The 21569-nt window shown below is 39.2% G+C and overlaps 2 protein-coding genes across 2 annotated transcripts in view; one reads left to right on the forward strand and one right to left on the reverse strand.

Annotated features, from left to right (window-relative positions):
• Positions 1-21569, forward strand: part of LOC127418577 (zinc finger protein 721-like) — a 620351-nt gene that overhangs the window by 429282 nt on the left and 169500 nt on the right. The gene's annotated exons all lie outside the window — the stretch shown is intronic.
• The window catches only part of LOC127419355 (zinc finger protein 721-like), a 30817-nt gene that overhangs the window by 2944 nt on the left and 6304 nt on the right, over positions 1-21569 (reverse strand). Inside the window, exons 2-5 of the mRNA XM_051660713.1 lie at positions 17174-19019; positions 9610-9676; positions 6381-6434; positions 4919-5486 (exon numbers count right to left, since the gene is read on the reverse strand). Of these exons, the coding sequence (XP_051516673.1) occupies positions 4919-5486; positions 6381-6434; positions 9610-9676; positions 17174-19014 (2530 nt within the window). The 5' untranslated portion in view covers positions 19015-19019. The remainder of the gene's footprint in view (positions 1-4918; positions 5487-6380; positions 6435-9609; positions 9677-17173; positions 19020-21569) is intronic.

A 21569-nucleotide genomic window follows, 5' to 3' on the forward strand; every position in this document is an offset into this window, starting at 1 on the left:
GTATTAATATTATTTTTCCTGCGCAAAAGGTAAATATTTATTAATCAGAATTGATGGGATAACTAAATGTAATGATTATAGTCATGTATAGTGGTTGACCAATATATTGGCCGATATTTGACATTTTTAAAATACCAGTTTCAGCCAGTCCATTTTCCTGTTTGGCCGATTAGTTTCTCAGGCTGCAAAGGCACTTGAGAATAAAACTTGTTTGTTTACAATTAAACTCCACAAGTTAAGCTACCTTTTAATTAGAAGTTCAAGCATAATCAGTTTAGGAATTAATCCTACATAAGGGGTGTGATCTCTTTTCGCCGCTACTTCGTCATCTTCAGTGGACGTTTGACTCTGCTCACGGTCGTACTTATTTAATCCTTATGCACTGTTCATCATTAAATCACGTTCCAATTGTTCCCGGTCAAATGTGACCGGAAACAATAAAAGTGTAATTTTTAAAATTATTATAAAAAAAAAAACAACTCCAAGTTCAATCATGTAAAAGCACTAAAGTTGTGCATTTTGTGTGGGTTTTTGGGTATTTAGACTTTTATTTTTACTAATTTAATTTACCTTTATGACCTTGTTATTTTATATTTGTATATTTTCTCAAATACTGAACCAATCCTCATAAATTATATACCATTTGAAAGCTTAAAGTCTCAAGAATTGAACGGTGTCATCAGTTTAAAAAAATAAAAACCAGACCAAATTCCAAGTGTAAAAACTAGATGGCTGCAGAGAGCTAATTATTCATCCTTGGTCGTAGAGAAGATGATTTCTAGATTTTGTCACAAGTTCTGCATTTAGATATATATTTAAACATTATCAAAGACTACTTTTGTCAAATTTTAGCATTTTGTTTGAGGTTATTTTTGTCAGTTTTTGCAATAATGCCACATACAAGTAATAACCTTGTGAAAAGGAGGAGGGCGGGGCCGGGCCGTGATGACGTACACCTGGCCCCTAATCAGGCTAATCAAGCCGACGAGAGGGATAAAGGCCACCGGAGGCAGCAGTTCGGGAGAGAGAGACCTACAGGCAGCTGCCCTGTATGTGTTTGTGGTTATGTTTGTGTCTTTGTTTAATTATTACTTTGATGCTTAGTCCGGTTCTCACCTCTTCCTTTCCCTTTTACCCTGTTACATTGGTCTGAAGCCCGGGAAGGAGGAGGCATGCGCCGTAGTAGAGTCCTCGCCACTACCATCCACCCCAAAGGAGCAGCCACGACCATCCGCCGGGGGACGGAGGAGCCCGGCCACCTGAAAGCGGTGGAACGACCGCCGACTGCGAGAGGAGGAGGGACTCCTTACCGTGTGTGTGTTCAACATTGTAGATGTGTTATGGTTTCACCAACTGACCCTTTGCTAAGCTCTGCCCCCCTTGCTTATGGTTGCTTGCTCTGACAAGCTCTGCAGAACCCATTGAAATGAATGGGAGATTGCCGTGAACGACGCGTTTTTGGCTAAATATTCTCATAAATATCTTCTACACCTGTAAAGACTGACTAAAGCGTGAACCAATAGCACTGGAGTGTGGGCTGTGAAGGAGCATATCATTGGTTTGACCCACTGAACGAATACATCCCATTTACTTCATTCAATTCATAAACAGCACGAATTAGCGAGCATCTTCTGACCGATTGAAGCAGAGGCGGCAAGTTGCTCGTTTAGTTCAGTAATCTCATTTAACAAGGAGAAAAAGGCGCTGGATTTATTAAGAGTAAAATTTACAAATGATATTACAATGATATCAGGACATAACCCAGCTAAATATAACATTTATTGTAATAATAGGTTTGTCTGGTGTTTGATATACTGTAACTTTATTCTATAGAAGCTGCAAAATTATTAATTTTCTTTATCTTGAATGATATAAACACAGTAAAATCTAACAAAAAAACACTATCTATGCTAAAGAGTGGAATATATTACAAGTGCACATCTAATAGTGTCACTTGGGGCTGAGCCCCCCTAAGACCAAAATCCTAGAATCACCCCTGTTCCTGATCGAATCACGCCCAGTTGAATGCATTGCCTTTTAAAATATACTCTTCTGACCGTAATCGAATACGAACGCTTTCGACAGATGCCAACTACAAATACTTTGTGTTACCCTTTTAGCACAATAACTGGTAAACAGCAGCGCAAGTGCAGATTACACAACACACACACACACACTGGTTTGATCGCACGGCTCAGGGACGTGATCTAATCATATGTGCGAACTATGCTAAGTTAAAGCCACCATGCATTTGTACTTGGAATTTTTTTTTAATGAGTGCAACGTTCGATTTTTCAGAGAACGGTAAATCTGTAAATGTTAAGACAAGACATTTAGGTTAAATTAAGTGGCACTAACCCGTGTGTATTCTGCAGAGGCAGTGGGATGTGTCCGAAGGTGTTAAATAAGGTTGCTGGTGTTTCCCTCTTTGGCTTAAAATCTCGTTATGTGAATTGTTTTTTTTAAAAAGCTTCTCACTCTCCCAAGTTTTATTTAAATCCATATTATCCGTTAGGAGACATGACTGCCAAATCAACATGCTGGGATTCCGATGTGTGTGTTTGAAGCATGGAAAAACCACTCATTGAAATATAAACAATACCATATAAGGGGTAAATTCTAAACAGCATTTTGCGCTCTTAAAGGGCACTGCGTGAAGGGGACGCACCTCGAAAATACTATATTGTTAATGTTATTGCAGACATAGGTCTGATTCAAGTGAAGGTTTTAGCGGAAATAATATTTACTACCACACATACAAAATAACTTGCGGTACTACCGTATTAACTGTACAACCATTTAAAAAATACTGTGGCACCGGCAGTATTTTGAAGCTTTAGTATAGCGATACTACCACAGCACCGGCCTACCGTGCAACCCTACTCTGGATTGCTGAAATCTCTTTTTCGCACCTGGCTCATTTGGAGCATTTGTTTCGGAACCTGTCGCATTTTCTTCCTTGGTTCGGTTCATTTAGGCATATATGAACACGGCAATCGCACTCGGATCCGCACCAAAACAATCGGTCCGAGACCTCCTGAACGAGGTGGTCTCGGACTGATTGCCAACAAACTCTGGAGCGGATCGCTTGTGGTGAGAAACCGACCCAACGGACCAATGAACCAAACAATATCCCTACAAAAACCATGAACATAACTGAGGGATCTTTGGAGAGAACATCTGTAGATCAGCACTTCTCTATAATTCATCATCAAAATGTGGATATAGCCTTTTGGCCACTAAATTAGATATAATTGCACGTTTAAAATAGGAGCTGTTTTATAATTCCTGAGGTAATTTTAGTACGATCGTTTCTCTCTTTTGGATAGCAGCAGAACACGGGTTGGATGGCGTTAGCAACTTTTTGACAAATAAAAAACATTTTTACGCTGCTTTACTCTGGTGTTTGTGTGTGTGTGTGCACGAGAGAGGGAGAGATCTGTGAGAACAGGCATGTTTCAATGGAGAAATAATGCAAAAGAAACTAATGACGGATAAAAATAGCCATGATGCCGGGTGATGGATAATTTGTATTTGGAGCACAACCTCTTATTGGCGACACTCGAAAATTCTCTAAAATTTGTAATGGTTGACACATTTTTTACAGGCATATAATTTAAACTGGTATATCAATGGGTGAGCTTAATCCTGGAACAGCGAACAAACATAGTGACCAATAAGGGGACAGCTTGCTCGCATATGACTTTTATTGACATAGTTTTGGTCCGTTTTGAAATGTTGCCTTGTGAAAGCGAACCAAACCAAGAAGAAAATGCAACACTGTAACAATTTAGTCTCCATTTCAGAACAAAGCTAACAGTCTACAGGTCTGAAAACACCCTTAATGAATGATAATCAGACTTGTTGACTGCTTTTGGTTCAATGCAATTATTTAAAAGACAGTCATTTTGCACCATCTGCAAAGGCGTAACTTCAAGATATGGTCAGTGAACGACTCTGAACTAATCTTGTCAAGTCACTATAATGAATCAAAATTACCACCACTAGTGGACTAATGTGCAACAAACGCTGCTTTTTCTCCATGTGAGTGTTTCTGTTACCTTATTTTTAAGTTTCTGTTAAAATGTTCTGCCTTTTTTTCTCTTTCGGACAAAAGAGAACATTTTTGGAGGCAGAAATGTCAGTGTATCCCTATAATCTATGATGACACTAATACTACTGCACAGATGGGTGTATAAAAGTGCGTTAATGGACAGAATAGACACAAAAGAATGATGAAATGAGAGGAATCTCTCACTTTGGGCAGATGTCTAAATCGCTTTCAGCTGCAGATGGCACGAGTGAAGCGGCACATCAAATAACCAAGAGTAACAGAGGCACTTGAGAGTATGAGAGTAGATTTGGCTCCTTTTGTTGAGTAATAAAAAAAATCACATTATATGTTCTTGGAAAATGTCTTTTCTCGAACAATCGTACAGAAGTTGGCAAGTTTGCACACCGGTGTGTGTTCATGTTGACTGATCTTTAATTGACTGAACAAAGTAACAGGAATGCCCTCAAAGTAGGTGAAGCTCCAGGTCAAACCTACTGATGATGTGGACTAATGGCAGAGAGAAGGTGTTTAGCAGCGGCACAAAGTTTTACTGAAAGTTTGCGCTGGTGAGCTGTTATGAACCACTGAAACAATCTCAAAAACACTTTTGCTTTGGCCAGATTTTGTTCTAAATGACATCACAAATGTTCGTTCTTCAATTTCATATGAAGTATGCCAGGTCTTTCACTGTCCCTGATGAACTGATGTGACTTTAGAAAATTTTTTATTAAAAAATGTACCTTTAAAGTCAAAGAACATCTAAAAGGACAATAAAAACAGCAGGAAACTTTGAGTGTGACTCAAACAGATCCTGACATGACAGTTGATTGTCATGAAAATGAACAACAACAGAAAGAAACATACCTGAAGTAATAAAATCATTGTTATCTTCATCACGCTGTTGTTCTTCTGCTGTGGTTTCATCATCATCTTCATCACTCTGTTGTTCCTCTGTTGTGGTTTCTCCTCTCATCTTCATCAGGTTCCTGCAGTCCAGCAGCTTCACTGAACACATCTTCACTGGTGTCTGCAGCATCTGCTGTTCATCATCATCTTCATCACTCTGTTGTTCCTCTGCTGTGGTTTCTTCATCATCTTCATCACTCTGTTGTTCGTCTGTTGTGTTTTCTTCTTTTATAGCTTCCTGCTTCACTTCAATCTTCACTGGTATCTGCAGCATCTGCTGTTCATCATCTTCATCACTCTGTTGTTCCTCTGTTGTGTTTTCTTCTTTTATCTCCTCCTGCTTCACTTCAATCTTCACTGGTATCTGCAGCATCTGCTGTTCATCATCATCTTCATCACTCTGTTGTTCCTCTGTTGTGTTTTCTTCTTTTATCTCCTCCTGCTTCACTTCAATCTTCACTGGTGTCTGCAGCATCTGCTGTTCTCCAGCGTGAATCACATCCACCTGCTCTCTCATGATGAACATCTGAACACAAAAACATCATGATTATAATGGACTGACATTCATCAAACTCAAAAAGATTATATGATTATACACAACAAGAACAAATCTGTTAAACAAAATAACTGTTTCTGAGATGATAACTACAGAAACATGGATAATACGTGAATAAAGGTCATGATGATTTTTTCATAACATGGTTATAGCTAGAATAAACATTATGAGGGGTAATCTGATGCATTCTAGCAGCAGGGGCGATTCAAGGATTTTGATCTTAGGGGGGCTCAGCCCCCTCTGACACTATTAGATGTGCACATTTAAATTATTTCACTCTTTAACATAAATAATGTTTTTTTGTTCATTTTGTACTGTGTTTATATCATTCAAGATAGCCAGCTAATGTACATTTTCAATATTAAACACTTATAGAGTTATATAAAAAAATAAAACCGTTTAAAGAAACATTCAAAGATTTTTTTAAATTGATTTTCCATTTATTACCAAATTAAAAAGCGTTTATTATAGAAAATCAATAATTTCGCTATAGATTAAAGTTACAGTTGAAGTCAAAAGTTTACATACACTTAAGGCTGAAGTCATTAAAACTCATTTTTTTAACCACTCCATAGATTTCATATAGGCAAACTAAAGTTTTGTTAAGTCATTTATGACATCTACTTTGTGCATGATATGAGTAATTTTTCCAACAATTGTTTACAGACAGATTGTTACACTTTTAATTGACTATATCACAATTCTAGTGGGTCAGAAGTTTACATACACTAAGTTAACTGTGCCTTTAAGCAGCTTGGAAAATTCTAGAAAATGATGTCAAGCCTTTAGGCAATTAGCCAATTAGTTTCTGATAGAAGGTGTACCGAACTGGAGATGTACCTGTGCATGTATTTTAAGGCCTACCTTCAAACTCAGTACCTCTCTGCTTGATATCATGGGAAAATCAAAAGAAATCAGCCAAGAAAAATTGCGGACCTCCACAAGTCTGGTTCATCCTTGGGAGCAATTTCCAAACACCTGAAGGTACCACGTTCATCTGTACAAACAATAGTACGCAAGTATAAACACCATGGGACCACGCAGCCATCATACCGCTCAGGAAGGAGACGCATTCTGTCTCCTAGAGATGAACGTAGTTTGGTGCGAAAAGTGCAAATCAATCCCAGAACAACAGCAAAGGACCTTGTGAAGATGCTGGAGGAAACAGGTAGACAAGTATCTATATCCACAGTAAAACTAGTCCTATATCCACATAACCTGAAAGACCGCTCAGCAAGGAAGAAGCCACTGCTCCAAAACCACCATAAAAAAGCCAGACTACAGTTTGCAAGTGCACATGGGGACAAAGATTTTACTTTTTGGAGAAATGTCCTCTGGTCTGATGAAACAAAAATGGACCTTCTTGGCATAATGACCATCGTTATGTTTGGAGGAAAAAGGGTGAGGCTTGCAAGCCGAAGAACACCATAAAAGACGTTATAACATCATCCCAACCGTGAAGCATGGGAGTGGCAGTATCATGTTGTGGGGGTGCTTTGCTGCAGGAGGGACTGGTGCACTTCATAAAATAGATGGCATCGTGAGGAAGGAAATTTTGTGTAGATATATTGAAGCAAAATCTCAAGACATCAGCCACGAAGTTAAAGCTCAGTCGCAAATGGGTCTTCCAAATGGACAATGACCCCAAGCATACCTCAAAAGTTGTGGCAAAATGGCTTAAGGACAACAAAGTCAAGGTATTGGAGTTGCCATCACAAAGCCCTGACCTCAATCCGATAGAACATTTGTGGGCAGAACTAAAAAAACGTGTTCGAACAAAGAGGCCTACAAACCTGACACAGTTACACCAGTTCTGTCTGGAGGAATGGGACAAAATTCCAGCAACTTATTGTGAGAAGCTTGTGGAAGGCTACCAAAAACATTTGACCCAAGTTAACAATTTAAAAGCAATGCTACCAAATACTAACAAAGTAACTGATTTTTTTTTTTTTTTTTATCCCCTTTTTCCTCCCAATTTGGAATGCCCAATTCCAACTACTAGTAGGTCCTCGTGGTGGCGCGGTTACTCACCTCAATCCGGGTGGCGGAGGGCAAGACTCAGTTGCCTCCGCTTCTGAGACCATCAATCCGCGCATCTTATCACGTGGCTCGTTGTGCACGGGAGGCTCATGCTACTCTCTGCGATCCACGCACAACTTACCACATGACCCATTGAGAGCGAGAACCACTAATCGTGACCACGAAGAGGTTACCCCATGTGACTCTACCCTCCCTAGCAACTGGGCCAATTTGGCTGCTTAGGAGACTTGGCTGGAGTGCCTTACACACCCTGGATTTGAACTCGCGACTCAAGGGTTGGTGGTCAGCATCAAAACTCGCTGAGCTACCCAGGCCCCCCAACATTTCACATTCTTAAAATAAAGTAGTGATCCTAACTGACCTAAGACAGGGAATGTTTTCTACAATTAAATGTTGATTAAATTGTGAAAAACTGAGTTAAAATTTGATTTGGCTAAGGTGTATGTAAACTTCTGACTTCAAATGTATATCAAACACCAGACAAACCTATTATTACAATAAATGTTATATTTAGCTTGGTTGTTTTTAGTAGAATGAATTAAAGAGCACCTATTATGGTTTATTTTAAATATTACACATGTAATGATGATGTTTCTCTGTATGTCACTAGCTCATGACTCAAGTCTTTTTAATTCATCCAAAAGAGAAAATCACTCCAAAAAGACATTTTAATTTCAACAGAATAACCCTGGTAATATAATGTATATTTTAAACATATATTTATATCAAAAAGGCATACTCACTGTCTCTACAAAAATAATTATAACAACGTCAACTCGTATAAATAATCTGAAGATCAGGGGATCATGCTGCTATAACGTCTTTTATGGGACATTACCACAACGTTTCTGGAACGTTACTCAAAGTTTGTCAAGCTTGAACTTTACCAACACGTCTTCAAACTGGACTAAAATATAAACATGAGTTTAGCCACAGACAGAAAGTGTAAATAAACCTGTTCTTAAGTGTTTTAGTTGTTTTGTTCACCTCTTGCATATGACCAGTAATCCCAAAAGTATTTACACAAACTTCAGGAAACCAAAACTAGTTTGTTTCTTTTTGTTTCTCCTGAAACTTACTATTTTAAGCTTCCGACACAAAACAATGCGACATGCGTACATAAGCTTATTTTACAGTCGTTAAAACGAGAGAGAAACAGAGAAGGAACAGAGAGACAAATGTACAAAATGAACAGAAAAATAAATATAAATCTCACAAATGATGTAAAACACATTGAACACGTACCGAACTGAGAGCTCAAACTGTAGTAGTGTCTGAATTCGTCCCCTATTCACTATATAGTGCACTATTTCGGGTGTCTTCTTATTCTGTTTGAATGATTTGGGGTGTCGGAGTTCTTTCTACTTCTTGTGTTTTCTGGCGGTTTTTAAAACAACTGCTGGTGAATTTCCGACATCTGCTGGACTGGAGTGTTTAAAATACCAACATCTGATTAATCAGTCCTGTTGTCTAACTTTAAAATTCATTATATACTTTAAACAGTTTTAAAGCATTATGCAGTAAAATGAAATGAAAGTTCTTCTATTTCCAAGGACATTATTGTTTCTATGATTTAGAATCTCTTATGTGCTACATATTTAAAGGTTTAGTTCACTCAAAAACTAAAGTTCTCTCATGATTTACTCACACTTATGCCATCCCAGATGTGTGACTTTTTTCATCTGCTGAACACAAAGATTTTAAGACGAATATTTCAGCTCTGTAGGTCCATAAAATGCAAGTGAATGGGTGCCAAAAATTTGAGGCTCCAAAATCCACATAAGGGCAACATAAAAGTACAAAGATCTGATAGGTGTGGGTGAAAAACAGATTAATATTTAAGTCCTTTTTTACTATAAATTCTTCTCCCTGCTCAGTCAGTTTCCACTTTCACTTTCTCATTCGCATTCTGTTTTTGGTGATTCACATCATTCTTGCATATCACCCCCTAATGGGCAGGGAGAAGAATTTATGACAAACAATTACTTAAATATTGATCTATTTCTCACCCACTCAGATGTAGAGGTAAATGTCTAAACCAGCTGGGAATTACTGCTTGCAGCATCTCTGCCGATGCCAGCTTCATTTGTGCAGCTACGGGGTCATCAGCTGGGAGCCACCTATCATGGATGTTTCACCTCATTAATCCCAGAACATCTCCTGGTGGTGGGGTAGTGGTCAGGAATGTCTCCATTTTGTCCATACTGATTGCAAATGCAAGATAACGGGGTGTAACTTCTCTGATTATTTTGATAGAAAGGCTTTGCAATGACAAAATAGGGGCAAGATCTTCCTGTTCAATACAAAACCAGCGAGGGGCTCTCTCAGGTCTCAGACATTTGGCTTATTGGTCGCTTATCAATAAGCCAAATGTCTGAGACCGAATGTATAATAATAAAGCAAAATCTTGGGTAGGCCTAGCCCACCTTTGTCAATCAGCCTATGCAACTTACTGAAATGTAATCTGAGACGTTTACCAATGAAGGACTTCACTATGCTATAAAATTGCTTGAAATAAGAGAGGGGGACATCTATAGGGAGAGACTGTAGAAGGTAGTTGAATTTTGGAATACAATTCATTTTAATAACATTAACATTCCCAATCATAGATAAATGTAATGAAGCCCACCTGCCCACATTGCTCGAAAACCTTTTTATTAAGGGGTCAAAATTAAGTAACTAAATCAGACAAATTTGCAGGGAATAAAATACCCAAATACTTAATGCCCCGTTTGGGGCATTGAAAGGTGCCCGGCTGAAAAGCCGCTACCGGGCAGTACGCTGCCAGAGACAAAGCTTCGGATTTAGACCAATTAACTCTGTATCCTGAGAACTTAGAAAAGGAATTAATAATTCTGTGGAGGCAAGGCATAGATCTAGTAGGGTCGGAGACGAATAATAAAATATCATCTGCATAAAGCAAAATCTTATGCGTCACACCTCCCACCACCACCACTGGACAATCATCCTCTTTCTTGTCGCAGCTGCTTATGGTTCCAGGGCAAAGAGGGCAACCCTGCCGGGTGCCCCTATCCAGAGTAAAATAATCTGAAATTAATCCATTCTTTTGTACCGCCGCTACCAGGTGTCTATAAAGTAACTTAATCCAACCAATAAAAGTATTCCCGAACCCGTAATTTCCAAAATCTTAAAAAGATAATCCCATTCTACCATATCAAACGCCTTTTTGGTGTCAAGTGAGATGGCAGCGACCGGAGTCTGATCATTCGCCACTGACCACATGATATTGATGAAACGCCTAATGTTATCAGAACAGCTATGGTGCCGAATAAACCTAACCTGATGTATATGTATAAGAGATGTCATAACTTTACTTAATCGGTTAGCCAAAATATTTGACAATATTTTAACGTCTAGCTGGATCAGGAAAATTGGATGGTAACTCTTACACTCACTTGGATCTTTGTCCTTTTAAAGAATCAGACTGATCTGGGCTTGTGTCATGGTTGGAGGAAGCTTTCCATTCTTTAATGATTCTGTATAAACTTCTAGCAAGAGTGGGGCCAGTTCTGAAGCATAAGATCTAAAAAGCTCAGCGGCAAAGCTATCTGGCCCCCGGAGACTTGTCTGTAGGCAAGGCCTTAATTACTTTGCCAAGCTCCTCCATGGTTATCTCAGAATCAAGAGAATTTTTTTGCTCAGCCGTCAGTTTAGGAAGTTCTAATGGTTCCACAAAGTTTCTAATATTCTCATCAGTAGATGAAGATGTGGAACTATAGAGATCAAGATAGAATCCTTTAAAAGCATTATTAATATCAGTGGCTGAGGTAAATATTTCACCACCAGAAGATTTCACTGAGGGAATAGTAGAAAAAGACTTTCTCTGTTTTATATATCTAGCCAGAGGTTTTCCTGCCTTTTGTCCCCCGACTCAAAGTATGACTGTCATGCCCTGAATAGCCAAAACTCCACCTTCCACGACAAAATAGTATTATATCTGTATTTCAATTGGGTCAATTAGACGATATTCAGCACTTCAGCTCTGCCTCGGCACTTTTAATATTCCCTTCCAATTCCATGAGTTCTTGTGCTTTGGATTTTTTGGTGAATGAGGCATACTGTATGATCCGGCCCCTAAGAACCGCCTTAAGTGCCTCCCAAGCCATGCTCACAGAGGATACTGAGGACCAGTTGGTCTCCATATAAACATTGATTTCAGCCTTTAACATTTGTTGGAATTCAGGATTTTGCAGAAGGGATACATTAAAGCAGCAACTATATGATTTCTTTTTCTCCACATATGGCAACACCTCTAAACACACCAGGGCGTGATCTGAGACTAAAATGTTTCCAATTGAGCAATCAAAAACAGATGAAATGAGGGACTTAGATATATTTAAAAAAATCTATTCTAGAGTAAATCTTATGGACTGATGAAAAAATTTATAGTCCCTACCAGATGGGTTCAAAAGTCTCCAAATATCTTTAAGACCAAGATTTTGTACACATACTGTGAAGCGTCAATGTTGCTCTAGGGGGCTTGCACACTTTTGCTTCACTATGATCAAGGACTGAGTCCATCAAAAGATTAGAGTCTCCTCCCAATATTATATCATGAGGGGTGCCAGCGGCATGCAACATCCTTTCAAGATCTATAAAAAAAGCCTTGATCATCAATTTAGGTGCGTAAATATTAGCCAAAATAAGACTTTTCCTCTGAATTTCAGCTAAAACAATAATGACTCTTCCTAATTGATCTTTAATCTGTTTAAGACATTTGAATTGTAGATTTTTACTTATCAATGTAATGACTCCCCTGCTCTTACTTGAGCCAGCACTAAAGAAAACATGTCCACCCCATATCTCCCCAGATTTTTCAGCTTCCTGGGGGGAAAGATGCCTTTCTTGAAGAAACACTAAATCATATTTCTTACACTTAAGAAGAGAAATAACTTTCCTTCTTTTTATGGGGTGCCCCAAACCATTCACATTCCATGTGGAGAGAGACAATCCATTCATAATGACATTTGACATTTTGACATAAGACAAAATTGATTGTGGACAAAAGTGTCCAGTGTTTAATTTGGACATTTATTTAAATGTAGCCTTGAGCATAAGGCTGAGCCCAAAATTATGTATTAATAAGTTCACTATCTGCTGGACAGAGTGGATTGAAAGGGAGGTTAATACACTCGGTGACCTATATGAGAATGGAGTGTTGAGATCCTTTGAAAATATGGTTCAACATTTTGGGATTCCCAGATCTCAGTTCTTTAGGTATTTACTTCTGCGCCACCTGCTCTGTACTATTTTTGGGAGTAGCATACACTCCCATAAAGCGGCAGATACTCTGGGAGTGGTGATTACTGCTTTTGGAAAAGATCATGAGGCATCAGTGTATTACTCCCTGCTAATTCAGAATCTGGGGGACGGAGCTTCAGCTTCTCTCAAGAGATTATGGAAGATCTAAACTTGGTATTGGAGGAGGGAGTGTGGGCTAGGATTCTAAAAAATGGTGAGCTCTGCGCACTTTGCTAGTTTTAATACTTTTGACATAAAAGTGAGATTCGATACACTCTGTTCCATAATTGTTCTAGGAGGACAATATGTCAAAGAATTCAAAATCCTCAGGCTCTGGAGACATTAAAAAACATTTACGTGCTCATGCTGACACCCTCAAACAGGCCCTGAGCCAGGGAGTCGATCTGGTCGGAGAAATGAGGGAATTGCGGCGAGAGATGCTGAACATGTCGGCAATGCTGATGAAGGTCGTTGCCAACTTAGAGGATCTAGCTATGATACGTCGTTCGATCACTGCCATGGAGAAGAAATTGTCTGAGGTGGTTACAAGAGTGGGGGATGTCGAGAAACGGATCATCTGGAGTCATTGGAGAGGGAATTATTTGCTAATCCGCTAGCAACCAAGGTGGATTTGGAGCATGTCTGGGAGAGGTGGAGGTCATGGAGAACCGTAGCCAGCGGAATAACTTCCATATTGTTGGAATTCCTGAGGCCAAAGAGGTTCAAGATATGGTGAAATTCCTGGTCGGGCTCTTTCCGAATCTACTTGACATAACAGTCCATAAGCTGGAGCTCACAGGGTTCCTTCACGGTGAGTTGCAGTGGGAGGCAGGCCCCAATCAATTCTGGTCAAATTTCTGAGATTATCCGATAAAGATCTTGCGTTACGCGAGGCGAGGTGTAAAGGAAGGCTTTCTTGGAAAAACCACAGCATTTTCTTGTTCCCAGACTTTGCAAATTTGACGAGAGAAATGTGATCGATTCAAGGAATGCAAGAAACTTTTACATCAACGGAAGGTCGCTTTTGCACTGATATTCCCGGCCAAACTGAGAATAGATGACATGGATGGCCGTAAAACATTCACATGCCCACAGCAAGCGATGTCCTTCATAAAGTCAATGGAGTAAGTTATCTTGTGGTACTCACGTTGCAGCCGAGTGGACTGTCTCAATGAACATTCACTTGACTGTTCAAGGAAACTGAGCGACTTTTTGTTTTCTTTTTGTGCTGGTTCCGCCAAGTGGCTGGAGTTTGTTTTGTGGAGTAACACTCCTTCGGGACAGTATTGTGGATGAAATTCGGCCAGAATTGATCAGGGCCTGTCTCTTTCTGTGGATCGCTGAGACGGAACCCTGTGAGCTTGCTCGTTTTCCAGCTTATGGCCTGCTATGTCGAGCAGACTCAGAAAGAGCCTATCCAGGAATACCACCATATCCTGTCTCTCCACTCCCTCCGGGACTCCCACGATACGGATGTTATTCCACCGGCTACGGTTTTCCATGTCCTCCAACTTCTCCCAGACACGCTCCAAATCCACCTTGGTCTCTAGCGGATTAGCAGATAATCAACCCGTTTCTCGACATCCCCCACTCTCATGACCACATCAGTAAATTTCACCACCATGGCAGTGATCGATCGACATATCACAGCAAGATCCTCCCAAGTCAGCAATGACCTTCGTCAGCATTGCCGACATGTTCAGCATCTCTCGCCGCATTTCCCACATCTCTCCGACCAAATCAACTCACCTGCGGCCAGCGCAGGTGTGTCAGCTAGGGCACATAAGTGTCTTTTAATGTCTCCAGAGCCCGAGGATTTTGAATTCTTTGACATATTGTCCTCCTAGAACAGTTATGGAACACAGTGTATCAAATCTCACCGGTTTATGTCATAAAAGGTATTAAAACTAGCAAAGTGCAAAAACTCGATTTTGGCCATGAATGTTACACTTACTGAATATTTTCGCTGAAGTCTCGCTCTCTTCAGGGGGAGTTTTTTCACACACTAGTTCAGAATGGAGAAGAGGTAACAGACATGCATGCCTCCTCTATATTTCTCAGTTTGATCAAAAACTGAGTTTCAAACTCTGTTCACAAGTACAGAGTACTTGGTACTCTGTTTCAAACAAATAAGGCTAGGCATAGAAATGCATCTATTCTTCGACTACAGAACTTCGACTATGTTTAGAAAGTTCAGTTCTCTGGTTTGTGTGCAGCTGTGTTGTGTTGTTTTTAGTATCATGTTTTTAGGTGCACTCAAATATTCATACCCCTTGATTTTTTTCACATTTTGCAGCCTTATGCTAAAATGCTTTAAATTAATATTATTATTTTTTTTTACATCAATCTACACTCCATACCCCATAATGACAAAGCAAAAAACAGATTTTTGATAACTTTGCAAATTTATTAAAAGGAAAGAACAGAATTATCACATAAGTATTCAGACCCTTTACTCAGTACTCAGTTGAAGCACCTTTGGCTGCTATTAGATCCTCAAATCATTTTGGGTATGAAGCGATAAGCTTTGCACACCTGGATTTGGGGATTTTCTGCCATTCTTCTCTACAGATCCTCTCAAGCTCTGTCAGGTTGGATGGGGACCGTCGGTGGACAGCCATTTTCAGGTCTCTCCAGAGATATTCGATTGGGTTCAAGTCTGGGCTCTGGCTTGGCCACTCAAGGACATTCACATAGTTGTCCCTAAGCCACTCTTGCATTGTCTTGGCTGTGTGCTTAGGGTCATTGTCCTGTTGGAAGGAAAACCTTTGGCCCAGTCTGAGGTCCTGAGTGCTCTAGACCAGGTTTTCATTAAGGGTATCTCTCTATTTTTTTGCTTTCAGCTGTCTTTCAACCCTGACCAGCCCTGCCGCTGAAAACGCCCCCACGGCATGATGCTAACACCACCATGCTTCACCACTGGGATGGTATTGTGCAAGTGATGAGCAGTGCCTGGTTTCTTCCAGACATGACGCTTAGAATTGAGGCCAAACAGTTTAATCTTCATTTCATCAGACCAGAGAATCTCACAGTCTGAGAGTCCTTTAGGTGCTTTTTTGCAAATTCCAAGCAGGCTTTCTTGTGTCTTGTGCTGAGGAGAGGCTTCTGTCTGGCCACTCTGCCATAAAGCCCAGATCAGTGGAGTTTTACAGTGATGGTTGTCCTTCTGAAAGTTTCTCCCATCTCCACACATGATCTCTGGAGCTCAACCAGATTGACCATCGGGTTTTTGGTCACCTTCTCCCCCGATTGCTCAGTTTGGTCGTGCAGCCAGCTCTAAGAGTCCTAGTTGTTCCAAACTTCTTCCATTTAAGAATTATGGACGTCACTGTGCTCTTGGGAACATTCAATGAGCCGAAAATTTTTCGTAGCCTTCCCCAGATCTGTGCCTCACCATAATCCTGTCTCTGAGCTCTGCAGGCAGTTCCTTTGACCTCATGGCTTGGTCTGCGTGAACTGCTGGTCTCGTGTAGTCTCAGGAAAACACAGAGGAGAGCAACGGTCGGTCAACATTTTCACTAAATAATACATTCGATTTTGGTTTGTTTCTAACCAAATCTCATTGTATGCTTTCATAACAATCATGAGTCTCATGGAATCATTGATTAGACTTATGAATTATACTACCTTTTGAAGTTTTAGAGGTGGTCACCATAAACTGCCATTGTATAACATTACTGAGCCCAAAATTTTCATAATTTCTCCCTTTGTTTTAGGAAAAAGAAAGTCATATGGGGTTATATACAACACAGGGGTGAATAAACAATGACTGAATCAGAGACAGGCAGCATAAACGTCATCCTTTCTACTCCAGTGTTTAATGTCTACTGAGCTGAGACATTGTTCTATTTTTCTTCAGTTGTGTTCTGCTGAAGAAAGAAAGTCATACACATCTGGGATATCACAAGGATGTGTAAATGATGAGAGAATTTTTGGATGAACTAACCCTTTAACATGAGATCACCATGATCTGATCAAGCAGATCAGATAATCACGTATTCAGAACACAGCTCATATCACTTCTGAAGATGTGGATTTAACCACTAGAGTTATATGGATTACTTTTATGTTGCCCTTTTGTGAATTTTGGAGCTTAAAATTCTGGCACCCATTCACTTACATTGTATGGACCTATACAGCTGAAATATTCTTCTAAAAATCTTAATTTGTGTGCTGCAGAAGAAAGTCATACATATCTGTGATGTCAGGAGGGTGAGTAAATCATGAGAGAACTTTCATTTTTGGGTGAATTATCCCTTTAAGATTTCCTTAGTAAACTTGCTTTTAGCAGTTTTGTTCTTAGGTTTTAAGCAAAACTTCTCTCTGTGATTACAACATTTCATGTGAGTAACTACATGATCTGCTCTGTGGAAACATGAAGAGCAGTGGTATGGTTTTTCTCATGTGTTTTCAGACATTGTGACCGAGCGTAACTCTTTCCACAGTGTGAGCACTTGTATGGTTTTTCTCCAGTATGAATTCTCTTGTGTGTTTTCAGTTTTTTTGTCAGAGTGAAACTCTTTCCACAGTGTGAGTACTTGTATGATTTTTCTCCAGCATGAATTCTCTTGTGTGTTTTCAGGCTTTTTAAAATAGCGAAACTCTTTCCACAGTGTGAGCATGTGTATGTTTTTTCTCCAGTATGAATCCTCTCATGTGTTTTCAAGCTTTGTGACCAAGTGAAACTCTTTCCACAGTGTGAGCACTTGTATGGTTTCTCTCCAGTATGGATTCTCTCATGTGTTTTCAAGCTTTGTGACACAGTGAAACACTTTCCACAGTGTGAGCACTTGTATGGTTTTTCTCCAGTATGGTTTCTCTCATGTGTTTTCAAGCTTTGTGACCAAGTGAAACTCTTTCCACAGTGTGAGCACTTGTAAGGCTTCTCTCCAGTATGAATTCTTTTGTGTGTTTTCAGGCTTTTTAAAATAGCAAAACTCTTTCCACAGTGTGAGCACTTGAATGGTTTTTCTCCAGTATGGATTCTCTCATGTGTTTTCAAGCTTTGTGACACAGTGAAACTCTTTCCACAGTGTGAGCACTTGTATGGTTTTTCTCCAGTATGGATTCTCTCATGTGTTTTCAAGCTTTGTGACACAGTGAAACTCTTTCCACAGTGTGAGCACTTGTATGGTTTTTTTCCAGTATGGTTTCTCTCATGTGTTTTCAAGCTTTGTGACCAAGTGAAACTCTTTCCACAATGTGAGCACTTGTAAGGTTTCTCTCCAGTATGAATTCTCTTGTGTGTTTTCAGATTTTTTAAAATAGTGAAACTCTTTCCACAGTGTGAGCACTTGTATGGTTTTTCTCCAGTATGGACTTTCTCATGTGTTTTCAAGCTTTGTGACACATTGAAACTCTTTCCACAGTGTGAGCACTTGTATGGTTTTTCTCCAGTATGGATTCTCTCATGTGTTTTCAAGCTGTCTGACCGAGTGAAACTCTTTCCACAGTGTGTGCACTTGTATGGTTTTTCTCCAGTATGAATTCTTTGGTGCTTTTCCATGTTGGAAACTGCTGTAAATGTTTTTCCACATTCAAAGCACTTATGAGGCCTCAAGCCGGCATGTATTTTCTGGTGCGCATTCAAAAAGCACAGGCGTGCAAAACCCTTTCCACAAAAATAACATTTGTAAGGCTTCTCATTTGTGTACCGTTTCAGATGTTGGTTTAGGTCTGAACTCAAAACAAACGTTTTACCACAATGATCACATTCAAATGGCCTTTCTCCAGAGTGACGGCGGAGATGATTCTTGAAAGAAGTTGGAGATGCAAAACTCTTTCCACACTGATGGCACATGTAAGGCTTCTCTCCAGTATGAACTCTCATGTGTTCAATAAAATGTCCTTTTTGTGTGAAACCCTTTCCACACTGATGACAGATGAAAGCCATTTCTCCAGTATGAACAATTTCATGTACTCGAAGATAATATTTACTTGTGAAACTCTTTCCACACTGATGGCATGTGAAAGGTTTTTCTCCTGTTTGAATACTTGTCTGCTTATTAAGATTGTGTTTATACGTTAAACATTTTTCAAACTGAGAGCAGGTTAAAGAATTTTTGGTTGCTCTTCTTTGAGGATTTTTTGGTGAGCAACTCGAAGATTCTTCTCCAGTTGTGAAATCATGATGTTTCTGACACTGAAGTTTCTCCTCCAAATCAATCAGCTCTTGACTTTCCTCTTTCACTTCCATCAGTTCTACAAAGAACATAGTAAATTGACAAAAATCAACTCAATAGGGACAAATGTGAAAAGAATAAAATTAACCATAATATAATGGCAGAACAAAACATCCTGCACTAATTTGTTAGAGCAGATCAAGAACATCTGTAATCTCCTGTGGTGTTCCTCGGGGATCTGTTCTGGGTCTCACTCTATTCATGATTTACATGCTCCTACTTGGTGAAATCCTCCCCAAAAATGGCATTAATTTCCACTGTTATGTGGATGATATCCAGTTATATCTAAAATCCATTACCAGTACCAGTAGCAAAGCTAAATAGCTGCATTGAGGAGATTCAAGTCTGGATGTTGAAAATGTTTCTGTTGCTGAACAGCTCAAAAACTGAGGCCATGTTAATTGGCAACCCCCAACATATTACTGCTGCAGGCCCTCTGTTCCCTGAAATTGTTGGCCAAATCATTCCTCTTTCAACTGTATTAAATAACTTGGGTGTTAAGCTTGATAACTGCATGACGTTCACCGATCATATAAAAATGGTGTGCAAAACGGCTTATTTTGTCTTAGACCATCTCTTAGTCTGGGTGATGCAGAGAAGCTCATTCATGCATTTGTGTTCTCTCGTTTGGATTACTGCGACACTATCTTGTGCGGCCTGCCCAAGAAAGACCTCAACAAGCTACAAATGATTCAAAATATCATTGCCAGAGTTCTAACTAGAACGAAAAGATCCTCACATATGCCTCTAATTCTAAAATCATTACATTAAGCCAGAGTGGACTATAAGCTGCTCTTGATTGTGTTCAAAGCCTTACATGACTTTGACCCTTAGTATTTGAATGAATTTAAAGCAGTCAAGACCTCAGCTCGTTTGTTAAGGACCACCCAAAACTCAGCCCTTCATGTTCCCCGAACTAGACTTTGTACCATGGGTGATCGAGCTTTCTCAGTGTATGGTCCGCCTACTTGGAATTCTCTGCCTCCCCATCTTCGCAACCAAGACACTGTGGAGGTCTTTAAGAGAGATTTAAAAACCTCTCTTAGAAAAAGCTTTCCCTACCCCCTGTAAAAAAAAAAAAAAGAAAAGCTTCTCAGCTTACTGAAAATTGCTTTGAGATTGCCTTGCAATGTAAAGTGCCATATAAATGTAATGTATTATTATAATTTTTTCTGGGCAAAAGGTAAATATTTATACCATCAATTCTGATTAATAACTAAATGTAATGATTATAGTCATGTATAGTGGTTGACCAATATTGGCTGATATTTGACTTTTTTAAAATACCAATTTCAGCCAGTCCATTTTCCTGTTTGGTCGATTAGTTTCTCAGGCCACAACGGCACTTGAGAATAAAACATAAACTTCACAGGTTAAGCTACCTTTTAATTTAAGGTTCAAGTATACTCCGTTTAGGATTTAATCCTACATAAGTGGTGTGATCTCTTTTCACCACTACTTCGTCATCTTTAGCGGACGTTTGACACTAGATGGCTGCAGAGAGGTAATTATTCATCCCTGGTCATAGATTTCTAGATTTTGTCACAAGTTCTGCATTTAGATATATATTTAAACATTATCAAAGACTACTTCTGTCAAACTTTAGCATTTTGTTTGAGGTTATTTTTTCTCAGTATTTGCAATAATGCCACATACAAGTAATAACCTAATTTATCCCTGATGGAAACAAGATTCATGTGTGTGTGTGTGTGTTCAGCACTGTAGATGTGTTATGGTCTCACCAAATGACCCTTTACTATGCTCTGCCCACCCTTGTTTATGGTTGCTTGCTCTTACAAGCTCTGCAGAACCCACTGGAATGAATGGAAGATTGCCGTGAATAATGCAGATTTTGGCAAAATATTCTCATTAACGGAATGGATAATATTTTTACGTAAGCTGGAATGAAGAGTGACATTGTAATGTATATTTATCTTAAGTTTTTTGTAAAATAAATTGTTAAATTACACAGTAATTTGATTGAAAACTGTGGAGACTGTTAATCAGAATCAAGGCAAACGATTACAGTCACTTGAAAATAGAAAAACTTAAAACATTTAATAGCGCTTACACATCTAATAACATCAGCTTAAGTGAACAGAACTGTTTATAACGTCTCATAACACACTCATTTTGATGCTGTGAACTGTTTATTTACTACCCATTTAACTATGACTTGAATCAATACATTAAAGAATTAACGTTCAGTTATTAGCTTTAATTTACCTTGGAGCAAATTGTAGGTACCGTTGCAGATGGTACAGTTTATGTTCATTTCACAATTTAATCCATAACATGCATGCTTTTCTGCAGATTTATATAAAGAAAAATACTGCTGGTGTCCTCTCTGGTTAACTCGTGTCACTTTTACAAATTACCTGGCAACAATGTGTTTTATATTTTTTTGATGATTTTCATAAAATCCTACTTAAAAATGGTGGTCACTTTTGACCGGGAACAGAACAAGTGTAACTTTTGTTTTCTTCCACATGATCGAATCAGCTCTAATTTCTTTGTGTGTTCAGATAACAAATGGATGAAAAGTCACTAAGTGTTGTACCCATCAGAT

Source organism: Myxocyprinus asiaticus, chromosome 28, assembly GCF_019703515.2.
Source record: "Myxocyprinus asiaticus isolate MX2 ecotype Aquarium Trade chromosome 28, UBuf_Myxa_2, whole genome shotgun sequence".
In the NCBI taxonomy this organism is placed as follows: domain Eukaryota; kingdom Metazoa; phylum Chordata; class Actinopteri; order Cypriniformes; family Catostomidae; genus Myxocyprinus; species Myxocyprinus asiaticus.